Source organism: Schistocerca cancellata, chromosome 3 (genome assembly GCF_023864275.1).
Source record: "Schistocerca cancellata isolate TAMUIC-IGC-003103 chromosome 3, iqSchCanc2.1, whole genome shotgun sequence".
Taxonomy (NCBI): domain Eukaryota; kingdom Metazoa; phylum Arthropoda; class Insecta; order Orthoptera; family Acrididae; genus Schistocerca; species Schistocerca cancellata.
Window position 1 is genome coordinate 631,788,518 of NC_064628.1, and position 14,870 is coordinate 631,803,387.

The following is a 14,870-nucleotide window of genomic DNA, read 5'->3' on the forward strand; positions in this document are numbered from 1 at the left end:
AACTTCGTTTGATCTGTATAGCTTAAACACAGTACGTGAAACAAATTAAACTTACATCAATTTATTCTTCTTCGGAAATACAGAAGCGTCCGATCTTACCCGTCGGCTTTGACCCATGACGTCACAAATATGGCGGAAACGACCATAAACGACAATTCCAATATGGCGGATATAAAAACATCGCATACGTATCATAAACACTGAAATACACAGGTTTCACAAAAAGCCTAATGACTTTAACGGGACAAGCGTGGGAAATTGGGGGTTTTTGGGTGGGGAGAAACTAAATATACACAAATGTAGCCACCAACCGCCATACAACACCACGCAAAACGACGAAAAAAATCGACATCACAAAACTGACCAAATACCAAAAAACACATTCTTATCCGGAATCAGACACTTCCCTTGACCTATATAGATCTACAGTAACTCCCGATCCCATAAATTGTGATCGAACACTTCCCTTGACCTATATAGCTCAACAGAACCTCCCGATCACATCCCCCAATACAAAACTCAAAAAACACCACAAACCATAGCAAACAAACACTTCCCTTAAACCTACATACATCTACAACAGCTCCCGATACCATAAATTAGGATCGAACACTTCCCTTGACCTATATAGCTCAACAGAATCTCCCGATCCCATCCACCAATACAAAAATCAAAAAACACCACAAACCATAGCAAACAAACATAGCTGTAGAAATTTGATCAGCTCTAACGGTGTCTCGGCCATCATCGCCCTCAACCGAGCACTATTCATGCGGTCTTTCATATCCATTCCTGAACAAAAAACCACAGCCGAATACACTCAATAACAAACTCACCCGACGTACAGCAATTATCATTACATTAACCATCACACAAAACCGTTAACTCACTAATACAAATTCCGCTTCAAAACCACGAACACAGCACTCACCACTGAGCAACAGCAAACTGGCCCCAACACACCAAACAAACGAAAACCATGAACACACCACCAGAGGGCACAACAAACACCAACACGACATCTACAAACACGCCACAATCACAAACCAAACTCCGCGCCGTAATGACGTCACACACCACAACACGCTTACGTCACGGGTCAAAGCCGACGAGTAAGATCGGAGGTTTCTGTTGACCCTCTTCTTCATTAGCATTAGTAACCTATTCTTCAGTAGACATAGATAGATCAACTGAAGTACAGGATACAAATTTTACAGGTTCTTTTGCCTCTGCTACTACTAGCATTCTATTCTTACATAGATATAATTACTAGCGAAGAAACAACCCTGTCTGTGGGCAAAAAATTATAATTAGGACAAAAGTTAATATGTTTTACTTGAAACTGGTTGGTTAGTTGCATGCTACACATCATATTCTGAAGAAGCATGTGTTAGAGGTATAATGGTGACACACACCCGATTATAATTTATATTATAGGTACATGTTCCACTTAGTTTTATAAATTAGCTCACCAGTGGAACGTTATAAAAACCTCCATCGAATAATCCAGTATATAACATTACGATGTGAACAGTTATGTCATCAACAATAAATTTGAAGCCCATGAGGGGAGAATGAAACAAATAAGGGCATAAAGGAAGACAAATACCCCTATCTAAGTACTTTGTGTAGACCTAATGGGCTTTTTCATAAATAATAATCAAACTTGAATCACAGGAAGTTATAAATTTACAGGATTTCAAGTGCAACCTACTTAAACGAAATAGGCCCTATATAATTACAACTCACATTTTGACAAAATATAAGTTGTAGGAGGAAAAGAGAGAGAGAGAGAGAGAGAGAGAGAGAGAGAGAGAGAGAGTGATCTATCGCCAATGAATAACGAAGGCCTCACTGGCCGAAAGTTCATTTTCTGAAAGTCTTTCATTTGTGCCTATATGCGACTCAGCATCTCTGCTATATGATGATAAGTAGCAACTCTCCTTTTCGTAATAGTGTTGAATCATAAGGTAAGTAATTCATCTACACATTCAATGGCTTACAAAACTCTTATTACTTATTCTCAAGTACTCTGAGTCAGTCTGTGGCCCTTACCATGCCTAAATTCTACATCTACATCCACACTACATAACGCAGAGTGAAGTGCACTGTACTATACTTTATTAGGGTTTCTTCCCATTTCATTCACATAAGGAGGATGGAAACATTGCTCAAAAATCAATAATGTTTCCGTGCATGCTGTAATTAGGCTAATCTCCTCTTCGTGGTTCCAACAGGAGTTACATTTAGGCCTAGGGTGGTATAGTATATTCCTCATTTATACTTGTTCTCAAAATTCTGCCTGTAGACTTTCATGGGATAGCTGACATCTATCTCCCAGCACCAGCCAGTTCACATTTTTCAGGATTTCTGTGACACTCTGACTTGGTCAAACAAACTGGTGACTATTCACACAATGCTTCTTTGTGTTGATTCACCACCCTCTTTTTAGTCCTAATGGGTCCCATGCACTTGAGAAATATTCCAGGATGAGCCCCACAATTGTTTGTAAATTATCTCCTTCATAAGCTGATTGCTTTTTCTTAGTAGCATACCATTGAGCTGAAGTCTGCCACTCACTTTAGCTATGACTGAGCTTATGCAATAATTCATATCCCCCACAAACTGTTACAAGCAAGTATTTGTACATCTCCAAATTGTGAATCATTAGCACTGTAATTATAACTACTTTCCTCCTTTAGGAGAGTGTGAACTGTTTCATATTACTGAACATTTAAAGCATATTGTGAATCTACACATCACAATGAAATCTCATCAACAACAAACTGGATTTTTGTGCAGCCCTTTTCATTTAGCACAGACAACCTAACTGTTTCACCTACAAGAAATCTGAGGTTGCTATCAATATCACTGTACTGACGTTGTATGAATAGATTCATTAATCCAGAATTACATTTTAATATTTAAAACCACTTTCTAATATCATTTACACATAGGTGTCTACGAAATGTAAAGTCAAAAGTATTGGAGGGTGCAAGCACTGAGAGGATGGGGCTTACAAAGAACTATTGACATATTCGTGTTCAATGTGACAAAAATACACAAGAAAACATAAATCACAACAGTTAGACTTAGGCTCCAACCACTCTACACAATTACTGTTAGCGGTTTCACGAATGTAAGAAGTTGCAATACTCAAAAAGAATATGAAGAATTTTTCCCCACAAAAATGTCAATGGCCTCGGTATTTCTCGCTATCTGCTCCATGTATTCAATGTCTAGAATAACACAGCAGTGCAACAGGATGTATGCAAGCTATAGTGAAGTTTCTGACCTCAATTCGCTGTCCAAAGGCCGACTTTCCGCCGAGAGACATTTTAAAAATCAATGTAGTCTTGTCCCAAACACAGTAAACATCTCTTCAACAATTTCTGCAACCGACCAGTAGAAATATATTAAATCCATAGCAATGCTGAAAACTATGTTGTTCAAAGATAAACAAATAAAAATTTCTCTCTTTCACATGATTGTTTTCAAACAGATTTCATATTCTTGTGTTTTTCTCAGTAATGACCAACGAAATCAAGATTCCCAGTCACGTGTCTGTAAGCGAGCCGCTGATTCGTTAAAAATGCGCGGAGTGAGGTAAGACGCTTCACCAAAGAAGTTCATCGATTCGAAGCCTTCTCTACTCCTATACCTTACTGGAATTGGTACAGTATCTATGCTACCGCATATATGATTCCATGAACCAGAGTATTTAACAAGCAGTACAGAGACCAGCGCTCCAGTGCTGAAAATTGGTGTCTGGAACATTCTTCTGTCTTCGCGATCGTAGTGGACAGTGGTTGGTTGTTCTATGTGCCAGAAATTTCGTATCTGTGCCGGTGGATGATTTGCCGGATTTTTGCTGCATAGCTCGAGCGTTTGTTGTTGTTGTTTGTTGGTGGTTGATTCCGTGTAACATATTTGCGCTTTCACAGCGTTGGTAAATATTTTTAAGCTGTGAAATGGCCGCAATGTCCGTTATAGGAATTGATTTTGGCAACGAATCGTGTTATATAGCAGTGGCAAGAGCTGGTGGAATTGAAACTATTGCGAATGATTACAGTTTGCGAGCAACACCGTAAGTACATTCGTCACTGACATCTAGTATTTCAGTATTTGACAGGGGAAAGTCATGTTTTAACCTACTGTTACAGATCGTGGTTTATGAGTTAATGTAGATCAAGGTTAACCCTGAGCTTGTGCAATCGAGCCGAAAAATGACTCACCTAGTGATAATATTATTGTAATAGGTGATTCATTCCTAAAATTTTTCATATGCCTTTCCTGGGTAGAAAGTGATTCTTTGCTATTTATGGTCATGGCCATGGAGACCGACAGTAGGTGGCACCTTGTTTTGCTAAGGCGCTTTCCGTTTACGGAAAGCAACTAAAGAAATCTCTGTTAGAGCTTACCAGTCCGTTTGCTAGTGTGGAAAATGAGGGTTTCTTGTGTCGAATTGATATTGATATTTATGGCCGTAAGTTGTTTATAGTTCGCAAGGTAGTTGACATTACAGTATTAAAAAATTTTCTAAAGCATACAGTCCAGAATATAGTACTGTGTATTCGATGATTGTTACAGATGTGATATTCAGTCGCCGTGTTTTTCTGTTTAATTTACAGATCATGCGTCGCATTCAGTGGGAAAAATCGAATATTGGGCGTCGCAGCAAAGAACCAAATGGTAACAAACATGAAAAATACCATATATGGGTTTAAAAGACTTCTTGGTCGAAAATTTAGTGACCCATACATACAGCAGGAAGTGAAGCATTTACCATACAGGATTGTTCAGCATGGGAATGGCGGAATAGGTGTTAAGGTAAGTTCACAAACGAGTAAATTTGATGTAATAAGTGTTAATTTCCCCACAGATGTTTGGCATGGAAATTTCTTCGTAGTTTTCTCAATATTTCCTTTCTATTTTTCTCTCCTTTGAAATCTTGTATGAAGAGCAATTCATTTGCAAATCCATGTACATTACATTTGTTTTCGATGGATCTCTTGGAGAGGAGTCTCTGGGATGTGGAAAGAGTCAGTGGTTTTTTTTTTTTTTTTTTTTTTTTCTGTGACTATTACAATTCGTTGCAAGAGTATATTGTATCACCTTTTATCAGATGTAATTCCTTGTGACAGTTCAAATAATTATGCCAGAAAATAATTTTATGAAGAACAGTGTGTGACTGGAAAAATTGGGGGGGGGGGGATCAAAATATTGTAGGGCAAATGGGCAAATAAAGAGAATTTATGGAAAAATCAGTATGTTTTGAATAAATTTCATTTTCTTGTCATAGTTGCCTTATGCACTTAATAAATTGTAGGCTTCTAGGCTGTATTATTAAAGTTAATGGAGTAATGTCAAGTCCAAGTTGGAATATACACTTACGAAACAGATAGATTGCTAATCCCCATAAAGATGACACATTGAGTTACTGATGACAACAATAACAAAGATTGTTTCATGCCAAGCTTCCAGCAAAAACCTTCTTCAAGAGAAAAAAATACACAATTGTACGAGGAATCACAGCTCAAACACAATTGACCGCTATCTCTACCCGAAGTAGTTGTATGACACTCCAATAGAGACTGAAAATTAACTGGTAGTTATGGTCATAGCTGCCTATCCCATTCATCAGTACACAACAAAGACATTTTACATTGGAACAAACTTTTGTGTGTTGTGTAATTCATACCTTTGAGACTAGAACTTCAGTAGGTATTTGCTTAAGTTGTCCCCGTGATAAGCAATGCCAGTAGAAAGAAAACTTGTATTTATGACTTACCTGATAGTACCAGTTCAGAAATCTCTACTTTATTTATCATTTGTACCCCAACTAATGACATATGAAAACTGTTGCCTAGTTCTTACATTCAGGATCTGTATAATGTACATTGATTTATTGCCAGTGCTAAGAAACTTCACTTCAAACCATGAGCAGATACGCTTCTTTGGCAAGTAGAAAATGAAACTGGTTATGATGACATCAAAACAGATGACATTCTGACATTACTCAACTGAGGTGCCGGAGAGAACACAACAGATCTTTTTGGAAATATTTACAGTATCCATTATATCATGCATAATAGTACATCATACCTTAGCAAAAGATCTTGCTGAAAACCCAAGGAAATTCTGGTCATATGTAAAATCGGTAAGTGGGTCGAAGGCTTCCATCCACTCACTCACTGATCAGTCTGGCCTGGCAACAGAAGACAGCAAAATGAAAGCTGAAATTTTCAATTTAGCATTTGAGAAATCTTTCACGCAGGAGGATCGTACAAACATACCGCCGTTTGAGTCTCGTACAGATTTCTGTATGGTGGGCGTAATGATAGACATTCCTGGGGTTGTGAAGCAGCTGAATGGGCTGAAAATAAATAAATCACCAGATCCTGCTGGGATTCCAATTTGGTTTCACAGAGAGTACTCTACTGCATTGGCTCCTTACTTAGCTTGCATTTATCGCGAATCTCTTGCCCAACGTAAAGTCCCGAGCGACTGGAAAAAAGCGCAGGTGACGCTTGTATACAAGAAGGGTAGAAGAACGGATCTTCAAAATTACATACCAATATCCTTTACATCGGTTTGTTGCAGGATTCTCAAACATATTCTCAGTTCGAATATAATGAATTTCCTTGAGACAGAGAAGTTGCTGTCGATGCATCAGCACGGCTTTAGAAAGCATCACTCCTGCGAAACGCAACTCGCCCTTTTTTCACATATCATCTTGTGAACCATGGATGAAGGGTATCAGATGGATGCCATATTCCTTGACTTCCGGAAAGCGTTTGACTCGGTGCCCCACTGCAGACTCCTAACTAAGGTACGAGCATATGGGATTGGTTCCCAAGTATGTGAGTGGCTCGAAGACTTCTTAAGTAATAGAACCCAGTATGTTGTCCTCGATGGTGAGTGTTCATCGGAGGTGAGAGTATCATCTGGAGTGCCCCAGGGAAGTGTGGTAGGTCCGCTGTTGTTTTCTATCTACATAAATGATCTTTTGGATAGGGTGGATAGCAATGTGCGGCTGTTTGCTGATGGTGCTATGGTGTATGGGAAGGTGTCGTCGTTGAGTGACTGTAGGAGGATACAAGATGACTTGGTCAGGATTTGTGATTGGTGTAAATAATGGCAGCTAACTGTAAATATAGATAAATGTAAATTAATGCAGATGAATAGGAAAAAGAATCCCGTAATGTTTGAATACTCCATTAGTAGTGTAGCGATTGATACAGTCACATTGATTAAATATTTGGGCGTAACGTTGCAGAGCGATATGAAGTGGGACAAGCATGTAATGGCAGTTGTGGGGAAGGCGGATGGTCGTCTTCGTTTCATTGGTAGAATTTTGGGAAAATATGGTTCATCTGTAAAGGAGACCACTTATAGAATGCTTGTGCAACCTATTCTTGAGTACTGCTCGAACGTTTGGGATTCCTATCAGGTCAGATTGAGGGAGGACATAGAAGCAATTCTGAGGTGGGCTGCTAGATTTGTTACTGGTAGGTTTGGTCATCACGCGAGTGTTACGGAAATCCTTCAGGAACTCTGGTGGGAGTCTCTAGAGGAAAGGAGGTGTTCTTTTCGTGAATCGCTTCTGAGGAAATTTAGAGAACGAGCATTTGAGGCTGACTGCAGTACAATTTTGCTGCCGCTAACTTACATTTCGCGGAAAGACCACAAAGATAAGAGAGATAGGGCTCGTACAGAGGCATATAGTCAGTCATTTTTCCCTCGTTCTGTTTGGGAGTGGAACAGGGAGAGAAGATGCTAGTTGTGGTACGAGGTACCCTCCGCCACGCACCGTATGGTGGATTGTGGAGTATGTATGTAGATGTAGTAGATGTAGATCCTTATAGTGTCGTCCTATTACCTTTTCACCAATCCCTCTTGCCTTACTTTTCCCGGCAGTTGGCTCCTGCTTTTGTGCAATGAGTGTTATATCTTGGAATTTCCATTGGTGGAAGAAGTCCATTTATCTTTTTATTCTGTACTCATACAATATAATTTTACTTCCCGAGTGTTTGTTGTAGAGGTAATGCAGATTGAAAACTAGTATTTCAGTTATGTGGAAGGACAGTTTTTTAGGTCAGCAGATGATCTTCTGTTCACATAAACAATAAGACCGCATTTGGCCTCACTTACCAATCCCAAACATATCAAGGTTGTATTTGACAAAACTGTAGGCACAAAAATTGTTCTGGACGATTTCAATTCTTTTACAAACACCTGTTCACGAGTAGACTGAATAACAAATCTCTGGACGCACACACTTTTAAGAATCTGTCACACTGGCTTAGTGGTTGTGGAAATGCTTATAAGCATTAGTACTGTAACACTGGGCTAGTGGCTCGTGTTGACATTTAAAAGTGCCAGTTGTAGTGGAGGTCTCGGAATAACATACTGGAACAGAAATGCAAGAGCTACAATTTAGTTGATAAGTTTACCAATGATCCACTGTTGAATGTAAAACTTTTGAATGTTTTGTGTTGTTGGTAGTTTATTCTCAAAATTTTAATCTTGTGGTCCTTTCGTCCTTTTTCTACATATGTCACATCTTGATTTTTCCAAAAAAAAAAATTTAAACGATTTAAGAAACGTTGAATAAGCATGACAGCCAAATTCCTTCAGTTTCAAAAATAAAATAAAACTGCCCCCAAAAAAATCCTCTGCAAAAGATTCTTTCTGAGCCCGTTGAATGATATGTTCCTGGAAGCTAAGCCTAGTCTCAAGTCAGGTGTCATTGGAAAACATTATGGTTTGAGCCAAAGGGGTCCAGATAAGCTTATTTCAGTATTTGAGGAAAAGAAGTGACTTAGCTGTTCCGCAGCTGCTGCAGTAATGATTGAATTCCATGAATAGAACTCAGCCATGATTAACTGACACAGTGAGAACATATAGTGGCACAAGAACAACAGTCATCATTTCTGTTGATCGTCTTTCCACTTCCATAAGTTATCCTCTAAACTTGAGATACGAATTAGGAGGGGAAAAAAGAGTTTTGTGGCTTTCACACATTTGTATAGTCATGGAATGTCTCAGGTCTTTGCTTGTAAGTATATTGGTGCCATAGCTTTGTAAATGCTGGTTTATGAAAACAATGGACAGAAGAATTGAACGTGGCATGATTACCACCATTGTCGTACTTCAAAAAATTTCCAAAAACTGCGAATGATACTTTAGGTCCAGTGCCATTATTGAACATTTTGTAGTCTTCAGTCCTAAGACTGGTTAAAAGAGCATGCAGTTCTAATACCGAGTAAGAGAGATTTGCTAATGGCTACATTCTGTATCTCACCATGTGTGATAGCATCGTAGGCTTGGCAATGTAAGACTCTAGAATAGCCTCCCTGTGTTCCCGGTAAAGCCTTGCCCTACAACCGCACGGACTATCGTTTTAATTCGTAAATGAAGTCTGAATATTTTTCATCCAGAAGTGATAACTGTTCTTCTGCACAACTGTGTGTTTTCACTGCCTCATGTAATTGTGGGCAAGTTCTCTTCATGGAATTCAATCATTATTGCAGCAGGTGTGGAATAGCTAAGACACTTACTTCAGTAAGTTTAACCAGCTACCTTTGGCTCAAATCAGAATGTGTTCTGATGAGGCTGTAATCAAGACTACATTCAACTCTCATGAACGTCTGTATGTCAGTAAGCTTTGGGAGAACATATTGCAAAAAAAAAAAAAAAATATATAAAGTGCAGCTTTACCTACTTCTTGATAATAAAGGAATTCGGCTATCATTATGCTTTTAACCAATTTCTGTTCCTTAAGAGTAAAAAGACAAGCTTTTCTCAAATAAATTAACATTTTTTTTGAACATCATGAAATTTTACCACTGTCTAAATCGTTTGCATCAGATTGAAATTCTCTGAATCAGCTGCCAACAAAACAAAAAATTAGTTTTACATTCAACAGTGGATCACTGGCAAACATATCTACTAAGTTGTAGTTCTGCATTCTGTTCCAGTTTATCGGTCTTGAAACATTACTGGCGCTTGTCAACACGAGCCACTAGTCCAGTGCCTAACATTTATAAGCGCTTCCACAACCAACAAGCCAATGTGACATGCTTAAAAGTGTGCGTGTCCACATGTATGTTATTCAGTCTAGTTGTGAACAAGTGTTTGTACAAGAAAGTCTTTGGAAACAATTTTTGTGCCTACAGTTTTGTCAAATACGATCTTAATACTTCTGGAACTTACAGGTGAGACCAGGTGCTGTTGTATTATTTATATGAATGGAAGACGATCTGCTAGCCTAACAAAAAAACTGTTCTTCCATGTAACTCACATGCTAGTTTTCAGTTCACATTACCCATACAATAAACACTTGGAAATAAAATAGTATACTGTATGAATACAAAATAAAAATAATAAATGGACTTCTTCCTCCCATGGAAATTCCAAGAAATAAGATACTCATTGTACAAAAGCAGGAGCGAAATGAAGGGAAAAAGTAAGGCAAGAAGGGTAGGTGAGAAAGTGCACCAAATAGGGCAAGCATACTGACATCATACTAGCGTTGAGGCAGTCCATACAGTTCTGAATTCTGTTTGAACTGCTGAATGATTACAGGTGATACAGTGGAAATTGTACGTATGCACAATTACACATGATATAATGAATATTACAAATATTTCCGGAAAGATCTGTTCTTTTATTTTCCACATCAAAACCTGACGCGCGCTCTCTCTCTCTCTCTCTCTCTCTCTCTCTCTCTCTCTCTCTCTCTCCGCCCCTCCCTCCCCCCCTCTCCCATCTCTACCCCCTCCACCCCCAAGGCATGTATTTCTTTATTTGTTTGAAATGATCAATGTGACACTTTCAAGTTTCACAGCATCCACTTAGACTGACACTTACATGTGATAATTTGGCTGTTGGTATTACGTAAGTACGGAAGTTAAAACTTCAAGATTTTGCTTGAGAATCCTTTTGATTCGTGGCACATGCACTGGATAGAGTGTGGAGAGCTTTAAGGTAGAAGATAGTATCCCAGGGAGTTGCAGAAATACCACCATTGAATACATTATTGATCTAATGTAGACCACAACGTTCCACTTCTACCAGCTTCAGTAAAACAGCACTGAACAGTTGGTTCACATTGGATCCATCCACTGGTATCTGCAGTATCTTGTTACTCTGCTTTAATAAAGTAACATGGTGGCAGATAATGGCAGATAATAAGTCATCTGTGGGAATATGGCCCTTGGCAGGAATTTTTACCACCTAGTGTTCTTCTTAGTGGATAATTGGTAGCATGACATTGCTTATATAAAGAAAGAGTGTTGGTATTATCAGAAGTGTATGAGAATTCAGAAGTAATAGTCAGTATCTATACATTCACACGCTGCACATGAGGAATTGAGCTTTGAATTCATATGAACAATGAACTATGCACTTGGTTGTATGCAACAGTGTGTATTTCAGATTTTTGTTCCTTTTTTTGTTATAGGTGAATTATTTGGATGAAGAACATGTGTTTTCTCCAGAACAGATAACAGCAATGTTATTTACCAAACTGAAAGATATTTCAGAGGTGGCACTGAAAACTAAAGTGAATGACTGTGTTATATCGGTGAGTTTTATAGTGATTATTAAAATTAGTAACTTGTTGCAAGGTAACTCCACTTCTTGAAATAAAGAGCAGTGTTAGTCTGACATTTGCTAAAATACATTGTACTGTTAAATATCCAAATTGAGACTATAATTATGTTTTTATGTCAATAAAACTCTCGCATAACGCATTCTGTTGCTGTCAGCTCTTACATAATGTTAGTGCTGATATCTCCCGAATGCAAAAATAATTATGGTGCCTCAGTATGGTTGATATTAGTTCCCCCAGAATTTCGACCATGCTGAAACTTGTCATACATGTTGTTTTAAATTTCACTCCACTCAGTGATAAAATAGTCCATGTAAGCATGGATACAGAATCCTCACTTTCCAAGGTTCATAATCACAAGAAATAATTTTGTGGAACTTTCTAATAAGTAAACCAAATTTCCTCAACAGGTTCCATCATTTTTTACTAATGCTGAACGTAAAGCTCTGCTGGATGCTGCTAGCATTGCTGGTCTGAATGTCTTGAGGCTAATGAATGAGACTACCGCTACAGCATTAGCATATGGCATTTATAAACAGGACCTACCAGCTCCTGAGGAAAAACCACGCAATGTGGTCTTCGTTGACTGTGGCCATGCATCCTTGCAGATTTCTGCTTGCGCTTTCCACAAAGGGAAACTGAAGGTAAGTACAGGTGCTTCTGATCTATATTACAAAGCAATAAATTTGTTATCGATATAGCTCATGGAAATAATGGAATATTCTTGAAGAAATTCATTTATTTATCTACTTTCTATTAAAGCTCACACAGGCATTCTGTCTAACAAAACTGTAAACCAATTAGCCAAGGAACCTGCTCTATGTGGAGCCTTCTTAGATATTCAGTTATCATTCACAAACTTCATACATAAAGTTAAAATGTAAGCCAGAGCCTAGTGCAAAGAGAAATGGGAAACATTTGTAAATAAAGGAAAATATTATAGTGCCATGGTTTACAGCATGTCTGTACACCACAGAGCTATTTTGACAATCATAAGGATGAGATTTAATCACAGCAGTGTTGTTTCTCATTTATTTTGTCTACAACTTTGGAATTCTGGCATCTGTGACTGCAACAACTCTCTGTGGGGGGGATTAATCATTTAATCTTCACCTGTCTGAAGCACAATCAACATAAAGAACAAGTCCTCTCAGAACTGAGCAAGATTAAGGTTAATAGAGCAGTGCTTCGATGTCTGACAACATTTATTTTAGTGAGCAATTTTAAAATCTGACATCAGAACTATAAACAGAGTGCAGTCACCATTTTACTTAAGAAAGCATTTAGATCTCAAAGAATAAATATTTTATAAACTTGATTAGTGTTCCTTATTCTAGAGTGTAATTTCTAAACTTGTCTTTGTTTACCCAGTAGTGAAGAAGCAATGTTCAGTTATTTTATTGAAATATGCTCATGTCTTAAGTTAAAGAATTTCCAGTTTTTCTCTAAACTTTTAAGAGCTAAATAGTGACTCATGCTGAAGGCCAAATAAACCAAGCGAGGTGACACAGTGGTTAGCACACTGGATTTGCATTTGGGAGGACGACAGTTGAAACTAGAGTCTGGCCATCCTGATTTAGGGTTCTTGTGGTTTCCCTTAGTTGCTTCAGGCAAATGCCGGGGTGGTTCCTTTGAAAGGGCACAGCAGATTTCCTTCCCCATTTTCCCTAACCCGACGGGACCGATTACGCCGTCGTTTGGTCCCCTCCCCAAAATCAATCAGCCAAATAAAACACAATTCTTAGAACCCAATACCAGTTGCAGATTACCTATCTTACTGCTTCCAATGACACCAAAAATTTTATTTTCAATATTTCATTTAATTGACAGAATTTAAAATTTTAAAATGCTGTCATAATAACAATGTGAAAACAAAAGTTGCTTCTCACCATATAGCAGAGACACTGAGGTGTAGGTAGGCACAACAAAAAGACTCACAGATGTAGCTTTCGGCCAATAAGGCCTTCATCAAAATTACACACACACACACACACACACACACACACACACACACACACACACACACAAACAAACAAACTGTAGCCACACTGTGAGCAGCAGAGCCAGTGCATGATGGGAGTGGCGACTGGGTGGGGATAAAGAGGAGACGCGGGACTGCTACGGTCGCAGGTTCGAATCCTGCCTCGGGCATGGATGTATGTGATGTCCTTAGGTTAGTTAGGTTTAAGTAGTTCTAAGTTCTAGGGGACTGATGACCTAAGATGTTAAGTCCCATAGTGCTCAGAGCCATTTGAACAATTTTTGATAAAGAGGAGGCGGGTGCGGGGAGTGGGAGCAATAGTAGGTTAGGGATGGCGGACAGTGACATACTGGTAGAGAGTGCACAAGGACGAGTGGAAAGAGAGTAGGGCAGCTATGTGCAGTCGGGAGGTTAGGTGGAGGGCAATGGGGAGAGGGGGGGGGGGGTGATAGCAGAAAAGAGGGAAGTAAAAAGACTGGGTGCAATGGAGGAATGAGGGCTATGTAGTACTGGAATGGAGACAGAGAAGGGGCTGGATGGGATAAGATGAAGACTAATGATGGTCGAGGCCAGGAGGGTTATGGGAACATAGGGTATATTGCAGTGAACGTTACGTCCTGTGCTGTTCAGAAAACCTGGTGTTGATGGAAAGGATCCATATGACACAGGCTGTGAAGCAGTCATTCAAAGGATGTCATGTTTGGCACCATGCTCAGAAACAGGGTGGTCCACTTGTTTCTAGTCTGTTGGTTGGTGGTCATTCATGCAGATACACACACCTTGATGGTTGTCATGCCCACATAGAATGCAGCTTAGCTTGTAGGTCACATGATTGGCTTTGCAGGTATCCCTGCCGTTGATAGAATAGGTGATGTTTGTGACCGAATTAGAGTAGGTGGTGGTGACATGATGTATAGGATAGTCTTGCATCTAGATCTATTACAGGGGTATGAGCCACGAGGTAAAGGGTTGGGAACAGGGATGGACGAGTATATTGTGTAGGTTCGGTGGACGGCAGAATACCCCTGTGGAAGATGTGGGAAGGATAGTGGGCAGGACAATTCTCATTTCAGGACATGAGGAAAGGTAATCAAAACCCTGGTGGAGAATGTAATTCAGTTGCTCCAGTCCTGGGTGGTATTGAGTTACGAGGGGAATACTCCTCTTTGGCCAAACGGTGGGATTTTGTGAGGTGGTGGGAGACTGGAAAGATAAGGCAAGGGAGATTTGTTTTTGTAGAAGGTTGGGAGGATAATTATGGTTTGTGAAGGT

At 39.2% G+C, this 14,870-nt stretch overlaps 2 protein-coding genes across 2 annotated transcripts in view; one reads left to right on the forward strand and one right to left on the reverse strand.

Moving 5' to 3' along the window:
* The window catches only part of LOC126175561 (serine/threonine-protein kinase PLK4), a 237,778-nt gene extending 234,204 nt beyond the window's left edge, over positions 1-3,574 (reverse strand). The window contains exon 1 of the mRNA XM_049922415.1: positions 3,296-3,574. Coding sequence (XP_049778372.1) covers positions 3,296-3,337 — 42 coding nt within the window. The 5' untranslated portion in view covers positions 3,338-3,574. The remainder of the gene's footprint in view (positions 1-3,295) is intronic.
* Positions 3,575-3,741: 167 nt separating this feature from the next.
* The window catches only part of LOC126175562 (heat shock 70 kDa protein 4), a 72,016-nt gene continuing 60,887 nt past the window's right edge, over positions 3,742-14,870 (forward strand). Inside the window, exons 1-4 of the mRNA XM_049922416.1 lie at positions 3,742-4,087; positions 4,632-4,830; positions 11,468-11,590; positions 12,028-12,261. Of these exons, the coding sequence (XP_049778373.1) occupies positions 3,972-4,087; positions 4,632-4,830; positions 11,468-11,590; positions 12,028-12,261 (672 nt within the window). The 5' untranslated portion in view covers positions 3,742-3,971. The remainder of the gene's footprint in view (positions 4,088-4,631; positions 4,831-11,467; positions 11,591-12,027; positions 12,262-14,870) is intronic.